General features: G+C 37.2%; 1 protein-coding gene across 1 annotated transcript in view; it reads right to left on the bottom strand.

Moving 5' to 3' along the window:
- The window catches only part of CEP290 (centrosomal protein 290), a 3,346,332-nt gene that overhangs the window by 2,018,943 nt on the left and 1,313,824 nt on the right, over nt 1–13,565 (bottom strand). The window contains exon 21 of the mRNA XM_044087863.1: nt 11,600–11,749. Coding sequence (XP_043943798.1) covers nt 11,600–11,749 — 150 coding nt within the window. The remainder of the gene's footprint in view (nt 1–11,599; nt 11,750–13,565) is intronic.

Raw genomic sequence — 13,565 nt, 5'->3', positions numbered from 1 at the left:
GGTGAATGGAGCCAAGGGCTAGCTGATTCTGGGCAGAAGTATCAGGACTGAGATGGGGAATGGATTTGAAGAACCTCCACTGAAGATGGATCCATATGTCTCACAGTCTTTGTTGCCAAGACAGATGGGCTTGACAGATCCAGAGGCCTCTTCCTTGACTTTTCTATATGCTTTTTCTGTTCCATTTCCTTCTCCTTACTTCTCTTTCTCTTTGCCCTTAATTGCCTTCACTTTGCTGGACTTCTTAGAGGGGGAAGAGGAAGATTCTGACGTAGAAGGCATTGATCCTCCAACATGGGCAGGGAGGAGGCCATTATGTACCAACTTGTCTTGATGACCATTGAAAGCCCTGGCCCTGAAAGAGGGACAGACCTCACACTCAACTTCTAGGTGAAATACAAAGGGAATGAGGGCCTCTGGGTGGAAATTTTGTGCATGCAAGCTGTTTTTTCTTAAACCAAGAGACCTTGTCTGACAAGGTATCATAGAAACAGCAAATACCAACAGTAAAAACACACTCCTAGAGATAAAAAAAAACAAAAAAACAATCCAACAACAAGAAAGACTAGATAAGATTAAACACTGACACACACACACTAACACTATTCAAGTAGCTAACACTATTCAAGTAACTATTAAGCAAAGCTGAACTTTTTTAAGTAGGGAAGGCAGGAAGAAAATACAAATCCCTTAGAACAGAAAAAAATAGGAAATAAAAATAATTACTAAACCCAAGGGAAAGGCTACAGAAAAGTTAAGCAATTAGCAGAAAAAGGCTAAACTGGTGAATAAAAAAACACTTATGTAAACCACATGATGTACAGACTTTGAATTGCAGTTTGAGTCATCAAGTGGCAAATGAGATCTGAGGTAATCTGGGGGCCAGACTGAATTATGGGTAGGGAAAGAGTCAGAGCCCTGAATCCAAGGTCTTAAAAAAAAGCACAGAGATCAGATCTGATAACCCAACTGTTAAACTAGATGGAAAAGATAATATTGAGTCCACTTATTTGCTGGTTTTTGTTTCACAAAACATTTCTCATGTTTTTACTAGTGGATACAACCAAGGGAGCCCGCAGGATTTTTTGCAGGGGGGGGTGCAAACCCAGAGCCCCACCCACACAGCTCCCCCCGCCCACACAGCCATTTCAGTGTCCCATTACTTGGCTATTTCTCCCCATTTTCCGTAGACACTGTTCAAATCTCTCAGTGTGCATACTGTTTTCTGCTTTACTTCTGTAATGATTACAGATATTTGGATTTAATTTACAACTTTTATTTCAAATGTTATAGCACAACCACTGATAGACATTTACTAAACCTAAACAAAGCAATTATCTTACAATGAAAACAGGCTTGGCATTAAAACGTCTCTACCTTTGAAACCCACATTCACTGAAACAGCATTGAAACCCACATTCAAAGAAAATGCATCTGGCCAGTGGCAGGGTAAGTTTACCTTTGGGCTGTTTTCAAATCATAGGCTCCTTGCACACATTTTTAGAACCATACAAAAGTTCTTTGATTCACCTTCCTGATTGTATGAATTATACTATACAATAATTGAATTATATCCCTTGTATAATACAGCTCCACTTGTCAGAGTGTGTTTTAAATTTATAGTTCTGAACATTGTTCCTTTAAGCAATGAAACAAATCATATGAACCAATAATGGCAAACTGCCCAATTCAGAACATTTCAACCATAAAGGGCCACTCAAACTTCTGTCATGCAATTCACCAATATCAATCAATATGCAGAATCTCTGTAGAAGTAAAAGTCATCTGAATAATTCCACATTAAAGAGATCTGAAACCAATGAAGAGGTTGTTGCTAGAAAGCAACTTTAGATTTCAGTGTTTCATTTACAAATTCAGTGCCTGTTGCCCTTGAAGAATAAATTGCCTATGCTACATTAAAAGAAATGGTAAGCTGGTATATTGCAATAGGGAATGGGTGGCAAGCTGAAAAACAGATTCAAACTTACTAGGCATCTTATCCAAAGGAGGACATACTCAAGACTGCAGCACCCACCCCTTTCAAATACAAATCTACATGCCATGGGAGTAGAACCCACAGCTCTCTGCATCAAGATGCAAGTTTTCTACCTGCTGTGCTACTAAAACTGCTTTAAAACTCTATACCACAACAGTGTTGCTATTTGCTAAATAAAACAGTTGCACATTTTAAGCAGACTTAGCATGAGCAGCAGTAAACTTCTCTTCCCTTGAAGCTCACATTTCCTTGAAAATGCACTTGAAAATAAATTCCACCCGCTAACTCTGCATTTCACTCTCTCACACACACACACACACACACACACACACACACACACACACACACACACACACACACACACACACACACACACCTCAACCTCTTAGTGCAAGAAATCTGGACAAAGCCTAAAATAAAGAGTATTTGGAGAGGTACCTGCCAAAGAAAGGATAGTATGCAATGATAGACCTAATGAGGGATATACAGAGAGGAATTAAAGCTTCCTTGCTCCTAAAGGAAATATCCTTAGAATTTAACTGTGCTAGAAAAAAAAAGATTTGTTAGCTATTACTGCTACAGCAGTATGGCTTACACTCAGATTGCTGCTGCCCCAACAACCTGATGTTGTGTAGATGTCAGGAAGTGTACGAGAATGCCAATGAAAAAAGAACTACTAATTAATTAATTTCCATTTGTAGTGAAAAAGTGTCATAAAACTTTGCATTCAGGGAGTAAAGTACCCTGCAATATGGTACATTCTAATCCTGAGATGGTGACCTCAACATATCTTTTGCATGTGCTCTGTGCTAAAGCCCTTCAGAGAAATAGTGTGACTGATGTTTAATTAATGCTTACTTGTCCTAAGAAGGGAAGACGTGTAACCAGGAATCTTGATGATGTTGCAAATACAAGTTCTTGAGAAGTTTTTGGAGAAGAGCTATTAACATCAAAGCTGCAGGAGAAGAGGAGCTACAAAAAAGCACCAGTCCTTATCAGGTCCCTGAACCCTCAATCCCTGCTGCTGCCACTGTGTTATAAAATTAAGGAACAGAATGTGCTCTGATATCTTAACATAAGTAGTAGAAATGCTACCTTCAAAATCCCTTGCTTAAATTGTCACCTAATCTTGAAAAAAGAACAACTAATATCAAATTGTGATGAGACAAATAAGGACTTTGGATTAGAATATATCCCCCAGAGGAAAGGACAATTCATGTTTCATGTCAAAATGCACACACCTACCTCTTACTTCTTCATTCGTCTGGTGTGTCCACAGTCCAAACGTCCTCTGGAATTCAAATTCCCAGTAGGCGAGCGAAAGACGAAGACGTAAACCATCGGTCGCACAGACACAAAAGATGAAAACAGGTCGCAAACACCTGTTGTGTCTGTGTGACTGGACGGGATGCAAAGGGGCATTCTTAAAGAGGAACGCCCTTTAAAAAAAAACAAAAAGAAGTTTTTTTTTTAATTAAATAAAATTAATTTCTCAGCCAGCCAGTTCCAGGGGGTTGCAAGTGCACCCCCTTGCACCTGCCTGCGGGCGCCCTTGGATACAACTCAGAAGCATACAATCCAGTATTAAACCAAGTGTCATTAACTAATAAGCAATCTATTCAAGTTGCTAAGCCTATCACAGTTCTTGGGATCACTCTGCATCATCCACTCTCACAGTATTATGCAATTCTCTCTTATAACTATCAATTCTCAGAATTTCAAACATTTTCACTGCATTGTTATTATCAGGTCTATATTATAACATGGAAAAAGCTGTTAATCGAACGGCTTTATAACCGAAAATGCGGTTACTAGAACTCACTTTTGTGGGGGGCTGTGCCCCCCACACCCCCTAATTATATATAACAACACCGAGATTGCACTACAGTGAGGAAAGGGCAAATTTTCCAATCTTCACTGTACAGCGATATCACAGCACACAGTTCTTTTATCGGCATTTTCGGTTATAAAGCCGTTCAATTAATGCTTTTTCAATGTAGTAATATAGACCCGTTAATATCAGGTAATAATCATTACTTTAGTATATGTTTTGAGTCATGCATCTACAGGATTTATAGATTACAGGCATTAATTATGTCTTGCACATCAGGTATTATTCCAGGCCTAAAGAAGACTTACTTTTTAAATTTATCACAGTCTGTGTTAATCAGTTCCCTCCACATCCACATATGTTTTTAATGCTTCTCCTGCCAGCTGGATTGACATGGTTCTGTTCAATTAATCCCAGTCTTCTTGGCTGGTGTTGTGTTCAAATGCCTTAAGATAGAATTTCAGGTCACCATTTTTACTTAAATTTTTAAGGCAGGCAAATTTCTGGAGGTAGCCAACATGTAGTCCAACTACCTGCTGTTGCAGTTGTACCAGCTTCTGGTCAGTTTCCACTTCAGAAGCACTCTGAGCAGTTCCCCTGTGTTACAGAAAAACATGACAGGAACAGCAGTACGAACAGTACTACTGTTAAGTATTGATAAGCACACCAGGAACAGCAGCAGAAATGCCTTTGGGAAATATTCATGATGCCACAGGGATATAACTTAAAACAGGTCACATACTTAGCAGCAGAGGCAGTTTAACGAATGCCACATGGAGCAGTCTTTGGCCAAAATGTCCACATTCTCCACCACTGTAAACGTGCAAATGATACTGGAGATAGGACTTATATAAAACATATGTCTACAGTAAAGATCCACAGGAAAATGGCAGAACTTACAGCAAAAAAAAAATGAGAGAGGGAGAAAGAGAGAGAAGCAGCACCTCTGCAATCTTTACCACAAAAATTCAGTCTCATACAGCCTTTCCAGCAAACAAACTGTTTTATTACAAGTCCCCGCTGTAGACCATGCTACAGCTCTTCTTCAGCTTTCCACAGTCTTCACTTGAGCTGGTTCCAAACCACATTCACGACAAGCCCCAAATGAACTAGTAAATTCCAATAGTCTTAGATCTTTTGATAAATCCTGTGCTTTTGTAAAGCTGAACCCCAGACTGAGGAAATCTCTTGTTTGCTGTTGAACCCCAGACTGAGGAAATCTCTTGTTTGCTGCTTCCATGCTACCTCTTTCTATACCACTGAGAATTGGTGAGTCAGTGTTCATTAACCACCTTAGACAATCAGTGCTGTGAGACTTTCCAAGCAGAAGCTTCAGCAACAGTTTAAGGGTATATACCCATATTAGCACTATGTTCACAAAGTATCTTAAATTCATTCTACATGCAAACGTAAAACATTCACTTCTCTGTTCCACTTTCCTACAATCCTGTACAATGCCTGTTACAGCTGAAATTGTCCTCTTAACCATCTCTCAAAAAAAGGTAGGGGAATAACAACAAACAATACAAAATATTATATTTCTTAAGTAGCAGAAAGTAAACTAAGGGCTATGTCAACATGGAACTGAGAACGATTTTATCAAGAGAGATGACTGCAAATAGTGGCACAGAAAAAAGGCAAGAGGGGCTGGAATTTACTGGAGAAATATTAGCAAAGGAACCAAGGTATTGGGACAAAATAACAACACTGGGAAAGGTAAAAGAGTAGGATGATGTTAAGCACAAGTTTGGACTGCAGGTTAGAGACTGCTTCCCTATCAGGGATTGATAGAGTAAAGGCAAAAAGGAAGGGATAGGGGAGTGCTAAGTGAAAGCACAGTCATGGCAGACCTTTTAGCTGAGTCTAGAACAAAAACTGCTGTTAAAAAGGAATAATTAATAGTGTATATAAAATGCTGAAAATAACTATATAATCAATCAGAGGATGTTAGAAAATATTGGGAAGACAAACTGCGAAAGTAGTTTACAATGTAAAAATGGAAGGACATCTGTATGGTTTCCAAGAAAGCAACAAAGGTTTAGGATTTTTGCTTAACTGTTTGTAAACATATACACACACACACACACACACACACACACACACACACACACACACACACACACACACACACAAACACACACACACACACATATATATAACCCAAACAGACTTCAGAGAACTTTTCCTCAAGTAGACAGTAAATGATGGAGAAGTAATGGAAAAGAGGTAATTAGAGTGAATGATAATTGTTAAAATGAAGGCATATACAAGTGCTGCATGAAAACTAAAATGTTAGTATGGCTTAGCATTATTTCTGTTAACATACATCTACCTACGTCATTGTTTAAAACGTGATTTAATAATGATGTTTAAAAAAAAGTCAACAAGGGTTGAGGGCACTTCACAAATTTTATTAGTCCTGAAAAACCAATAACTTGGTGAATGTGGCCACCTGTTACACTTAGAAATACATTTAAGCAAGAATGGTCAAGCAGTTTACACCTAAATCATAATTTTCAACCATCAACAGAGACAACTTAACTTATTCGGGTCTGTTCAGTCTTCATGAGTAGGGTGCTCAGGAACTATAACACATCCAGCTTTGTGGCATACAGGGATAAAAGCCCTGAATACAGGACAAGTGACTTGAGTTTGAAGAGCAGCTCTGGTGCCTGTAGAAGCTGACTAGCAGGCTAACACTGAGTGACCACTGCTAGCTTGCCTATCCTGGGGGAGGAAGACATACCTTATTCATTACAAAGGTGACAGCACGCCCATGCTGTTATGTTGTATAAAAACTGGTAGTCAAAGATGATCTCAGAACGGTTGGCACACTTCCTCTTTGGTGACAGCAATGGTGGAGTTAAAGGAGCTACTGAGGGGAGGGAGTGCTCCCAAGGGGAGAGGATATGCTGCCCGTCAGGGCCAGCATTGCTGGCTCACTCCCTATTACCAGACTCTTACAAATAAATGGAGAGTTGATTGGGATTCCTGGATATGAACAAATGAGCCATAAAGCTCTTGCTTAGCCCAGGAATGCCTAACCCTCGTCACATCAGAATGAATAGGACAAGTGGATGTTGAAAGTGAAGCCATCAGGCAAGATCTTATGAGGAGCAAAAAAGACCCATAACCATAAAACATATCCCAGAGCAGTCTTGTTGTAGTCAAATGTACCCTTCATAAATAAAATCCACTTTTAACTTAGACACTTCACTGTTCTGTATATTAACTATCTGAAACACACTTCACCCCAAAGTATTGCCCACTTACAGTTTTAACAAATGTGAAACAAGCACTGCATAACTAAACACCTCCAGGTGTTGAAAAACAAGTTATATAGTATGCAAATAACTTTCTTCCCACAATTAGCACAAACATATTAGAACAGCTACTCAACACTTAACAGATGTTGACCAGCACTATATTTCCCCTTTACATTACAGATTACACTTTACACCCACAACAAACAAAACATACTTCTGTACATTAACTCTACCAATTTAATCAAAATAAGTTAAAGCTACCTGTTCTCAGCATTATTAGAACTGTTTTATCTTTAAAAAGGTTATATCTATTGTTATACTGATACAATTTCTATACTACTGTATTAAAATGATCAAACTATCAAATTACTGTGTAAACCATCCATTACTCTAAACTCTGACTTTACTAACAATAAGCATCACAGTTGATTTAAATGACATAATCACCTTTCCAAGAAAAATGCCATCATTTCTAACTTTCGCTTATTTCATGAGCAACCATGTGACAAACTTAAATATAATCAGTGAAAACTAAATATATCACTTACCTTAGTAACACATTTAAGTATAATATATATACAAAAGGAAGAAGTGTGAGTTACAATGAGAAGAAATACACTTGCTTTACCCTGACTGTGCCAGGCTTATCTAAAGCAACATCCTCATTTATGTAAATTATTAAGCAACCATGTTTTGACATTCTTCTCACCAAATACAACAACACTTTTAATTGGATTAATTATAACAGTTCAAATGACTGTACTGCATTCTGAAAACACTTTTTAATACTAACACACTTCACGTCTTAGCTTATATAAACTAATGCACCCATTCTAGTAAACTAGTGAATGCCAGTTTATTAATATTCTCCATCATAACACTTTAAATAAGCTTATTTACAATTAAAAAGCTTGACCATTTTACATTTTGGATAAAGGTCTCACTATTAACACATGTCAGCTGTTAGTATAAAATGTCCTTATATTCATTAATCATTATCTGAAAAAAATAATAATGCAATCCACTGGTGCATTTCTGGGTATGTATAAGCAATTTTGTGTTCTTTTCTATAATAGCTATAATACTAATATTTACTATACTGAAAACACTACCTTAAATTTACCTGTGAATTATCAGGCTAGATATGCACAGGTGTTTTACATACCAGAAGTATTCTCCCTGGTTGCCAGAACTACCAAGGTATGTCTTCTTTTTCAAAAGAAGACATAAATTCTATCAGGATAATTATGGCCTTCCCCTATTTTGCATCAATTTTGAAGTAGGCAAATGGTTCTCCAAATCAACAGCTAAACAGTTTTAAGCAAATACAGTCCACTCTGCCATTTTTATTTTCACATATTCCAGTATAAATGTCCCTTCTTCAACTTTCAGAATTCCAATCAATCTGAGATTTCACTTCCTCATTTTACTGCTATCATAATCAGTTGTTACTCTACATTGCTAACAGTTTCCAAAACCTTCTTTCTTAACTCATCAACCTAACTTTTAACTAGACGTATGGTGACTTGATCTTGCAAGAGCTCATATCCTCTACTCTGATCACTTCTAAATGACTCTAGTGTCCAGCAAAGCATCCAGTTCTGCAAATCATGTCAAACTTCTTTAAGTATCCTTGTTGCATCAGCAACATTTAGCCAAATCAACTGTACTGTATCTATGCTACATTTCTTCAGAGTAGCTTGTACTTCACTTAATTTTTGTGAGCATCTTCTCATCCAAAGACATTTTCTAGATTACTATCCACTACCTCTATTTCCGATCCAGAAACAGCAACTTCACTTAACAACACACAGAAAAACAAATGTCAAGCATCTACTGTAAATCTATAAAACAATGACTTTCACCTACTTGCAGAGAATGACCTGGAGTCAACCTACTTCTCTGAGCTGTGCAAGACTTCCCCTGAAGGTACTGAATGATCTTCATGTTCATATGTTCCTTTACAACGAAAATCATGAATCAAGTTTGAAGGTTCTGGCACATTATAGCTTTGGGGGTAGGTAATGCTTCGTATAGAAGCAATTTATTGGTGGACGCTGATACAGACCCAATTACTAGGCTGAATGAAATGATGACTTTTCAAAAATTTTAGGGAGAGCAGCTGTGAATGAAGGCCTTAACAAATTTTATTAAAATGTTACAATATTTTAGGGTGGTGCAAGTTAAGTGGATACAGGTGGCAAGGCATGTAACCTTAAATATTTAATCTGATTCTAGTGTTGTTACCTAATGTAAATTTCAGGTTTGTGAGTGCTACAGCACTTGGTTGTTTTCATTTCATAACTTTACATATTTGCTGCACCCTATTTCCATTTTATAATACAACACATATGGATCAACTGAAATGTTGTAGGGCCATTACACAACTTTATCACAAAAGTAATGAGACTGTCATACAAGGAATCTGAAGTAATAAAACTGCAGGAGGATAACACTACAGTCAGCAATTCATGCTATCACATGACAGTCAATATCTATAAAAATAAAAGCTAAAAATATACACTATACCAGTCAAGGTTTACAGTTATCAGTTATTCCTCTTTTCCTCACACATGCTCTTATATAATGCACATGAGATATGCAAAACAGATAGAATAACATGTAACTAAATAACTTAATTAGATTTGCAGGGATAAACTATTCACGTTAAATCACTACATTTGGATTTCAGAAAGAGTTGTCTTTAAATCTTTGCAGAACATAATCAGGTGAGGTATTACTAGAATGCAATTGTGATGTTTATTGTCACTTAGGATGAAAATGAGAGAAGCATAATTAAACGTGAGTTGATGCTTCAAAAATCAAGATAGGTGGAATCCCTATATTCGGCCAATTCACCAAAGCTATGGACCCACCAGAGATGATGAGTGTTTCAATGCAATGTTTAGGCTTTAACCTGAAAAATGCCAGGCTTCTTTGATGCCAGTTTGAAGACAGAAAAGAGGGTTTGGCAAATGGCTTGGTACTCTCATGGAAAATTACTGAGTTCAGCTTTAAAAAATGCTCAAGGTCCACATACACGTTTTCAATGAGAATGTCAACCAGATGCATAAAATGCTCACATCACCCCATGCTCCTGTGAGGTGGGCCAGTTTCTGAGAACCCTTGTTGACTCTTGAAACACCTTTGAGTGCACAAGTTAAGTTTCTGAAGATATCCAAGAGGTAGCATGCTTCTCATCTTGCCTCCAACAGCTTGACTGAGGGAAGTACATAAGAAAAATGTTAATGCTTTGCTGAAGTTGAAGAAAACAAGATCAGAAACATTAGTCAACAAATCTTACATGGATATAGTTACTGAACACTCCATCACCAAAGAGCACCTGGAGTTCAAGAGAAGACATGTAAGATGTGAAGATGGCCATGGAGTACAGCCATGGTATCCTCACCAAAGCCAAGGATGTTTTTTCTTATCTTGGAGATACTTGTCTTAGTGAAGACAACATTGTCAAAAGCTCACTAGGAGCCATCATTGAAGACTTGAGGGTTTATATCAACTCGGCTCCCTGGAGCCATGCTTTATAGATCACTTATAATTTCCCTCCCGTGGAGAACACTGTGAATGTTAATTCCATTTCTCTGATCTCCAACAAAATTACTTTGATTTATTCTGTTTTTGCAAATACTCGGGAAATAACTTCAGCCTATAATCTTACTTCATTGAATTTAATGCAAGATAGGTACTCACCAGGCTGATGGTACAAAGCCCCAAGAGGTACAGATATAGCAATTTTCTATCTTGGAGTGTCATTTTAAGACAACTAAGCAGTGACAAATTAATGGCCAAGAAACAGTAAGATGAGTAGTATAGCAATGAAAAAAAAACAAAATCAATCTACATTAGCACATATTAATACATTTTATGAGGAAAATTCAAAATAAATTGTTCTGAATAAGATAAATTTAAAAAATAAAGCAGATGAGCTTTATTTGCATATGATGGAAAAGAAATGAAGCACAGACGTTCACTCTTTCATTTACAAAGCTCAAGTCAATGCTGACAATAAAATGATTACTAGAAGACAAGGGTGCACCCAAAGAGAAAAAGGCATTAGAGATACAGACAGAATCCTCTGTTGTTAGGAAGAATGCAAGAGAGAAGATCCTTCTGTTTACAGCCCATGTCAGTGTCGTCATTAACACCCGTTCCCACATTTTTACATAGGATAGGGGTGTCACATCAACATTCGTCAAATTTAACCAAACCACTTACAGCAAGTGTTTACACTGCTGGGTGGCTAGCCCTCACGTAGATATAAAGCCTAGAAAGTTCTGTAGAATAAGTTATTTTAGTTATGTAAGTAGTCTACAGCAATAAAAATGAACACCTGTAGATATTGACCTGAAACTAGTATGAATCACTCATATCCAACACCATAAAATCCTTTCTGCACTGCATCATAATGTTAGTTTTACAAGAACATAGAATCATGACAGGAAAGTGAATACACTTCTATTAACATACAAATACATGTCACATTCTCACCTGCAGAAGCTGCACAGCATATTCGTTGAGGGAGTTAATTATATCAACACTGGAGGGTGCCATACCATCAGGCAGATTCAAGGGTCTGAACACCAGATTACTTCCACCTTGCTTACGTAATAACTGGAGATCAGTCTCAAGATGTGAAATCTTAAAGAATAAATACAGTAAAAAATATAAATATAAAAATAACATAAAAATCTGAGAACCATACTAAAAACAAGTAAATGATATATTACATTTAAAACGACTATGTAATTAATTATTCTGAACAAAAAAAAAAATGATTCACAAGTTTTGGCTCTTGTACTGGGACAAGCAAAGGGTGACCTCAAGCTTCACTCTCAAGGTGAATTTATTGGCGTCCATGTTTTGAACACATAATAAGCAAGTTATGATCACTGACCCACTCACAATCCTCTATAACAAGCACCTTTCGTATGTCAGAAAGCTGCTTAACAAAGTTGATTTTTTCCCCCAAACTGAGAGTGTAAATGTAGTGCTCCATGCACTATATTGAGGATTATGATAATAACCATTTTACTATATGTTCTAGAAATGGATGCAGAGAAATTCACCTACTGAGTGAAGTTTAAGAGATGATTCTTAGTCTCCATCTCAAGAACACACAATAAAAGAGCAAGATCTTAGACCCATCATAAATTCTTTGTAGTGTATGGAGTTTATCTGCTCCATGTACTATTACCAGTTACAGAAAAAAGTGCACTAGCTCAAAATGTTTTCCAAGATTTGAAAACCTTTTCAGCTGGTAAAGCAGTTAGGACCGCCAAATAGCAGCAGGCAGAAACAAGGTAGAACTAATGTCGTTAAACGTTGTTAAGACACTTCCTTCTGCCATATTTTCTGTTTATAAGCGTGTCAGAGGGAAGTTCTAATTGGTTTTGAAAGCTGCTTTACCTTCTGTCACTGTTCTTTGCTGGCTAACACTGTCCTCTGTTAATATCCAGTGCAAGACCCAAACTTCACAGCACTTAGGCATGCTTAACAAAAGCTTAAGAATACCTAAGCACTGTTAAGATCAGGACTCATGCTAGATGGAGACATGCTTAATAAATTTATCGCCCTCCAGATTTCGGAACGTAATCATAATGGACTGTAGTAGTATCAGTGGTACAACAGGTAGCACACTCACCATGGTGAAGAAGGATGTAAGCTCTATTTCAACACCAGGTAGATGGGTTGCTGACACTGCAGGGCAGAATGGGGGGGGGGGGTTGCTGCACTTCTAAGTGTCTCATCCATTGGAGGAGATATTAAACCTGGGGCAAATGCCCGAGTTGGTGGTAGCTCAGATGAATGTAAAATATTCCACAACATCTATAGAAAAGTATAGGAGAAGTTCCCTGATATCATGGCCAAATTTCCCCAGTAGTATAAATACCACCTCAGGTCTCCACTGAAAATAGGCTACTAGCTTACTGGGATTAACCCAGTCAACAAATGATAAATAATAAAAAATTAATAAATAACCTACCATTGACATATAATTTCATGTTCATTCACATATGTGAAGTAATTAATTTAACATAAAATACAGGATAATAATTAGAACAAATGATGTAATATGATAATCCACTGATATAATGAATTAACTAATCACTGCTGAAAGCCTGTATGTTTGCAACAGATTAATATTATGTATTTAGTAATAATTAGTTAAGCATATGAAGAAATAAATGATTGCATACAAGGAATGAGTTACTCAAAGAAAGAAAGACCAATAATAACTTTTCAAACACCAAACCTTTTGATTTCCGTTTATATGCACGATCTGAAAAGCACAAATGTTTTGGGAGAGTGGTCATGTTGGCATATTAAAGAATTCTTAAACGTGCATACACAAGTAGGTGAAAAGATACAAGCAATGCTTGTGCTTGGATTACCATTAACCCTTTGAAAAAGATGCGTGGTCCATGAAGTTATGAAAGAGAGCATCACCACATAG

Source organism: Protopterus annectens, chromosome 11.part0 (assembly GCF_019279795.1).
Source record: "Protopterus annectens isolate FY-2018-M chromosome 11.part0, PAN1.0, whole genome shotgun sequence".
NCBI classification, from domain to species: Eukaryota; Metazoa; Chordata; order Ceratodontiformes; family Protopteridae; genus Protopterus; species Protopterus annectens.
Note: the sequence above shows the minus strand (reverse complement) of the source record. Positions and strands in the feature narration are given on the sequence as shown.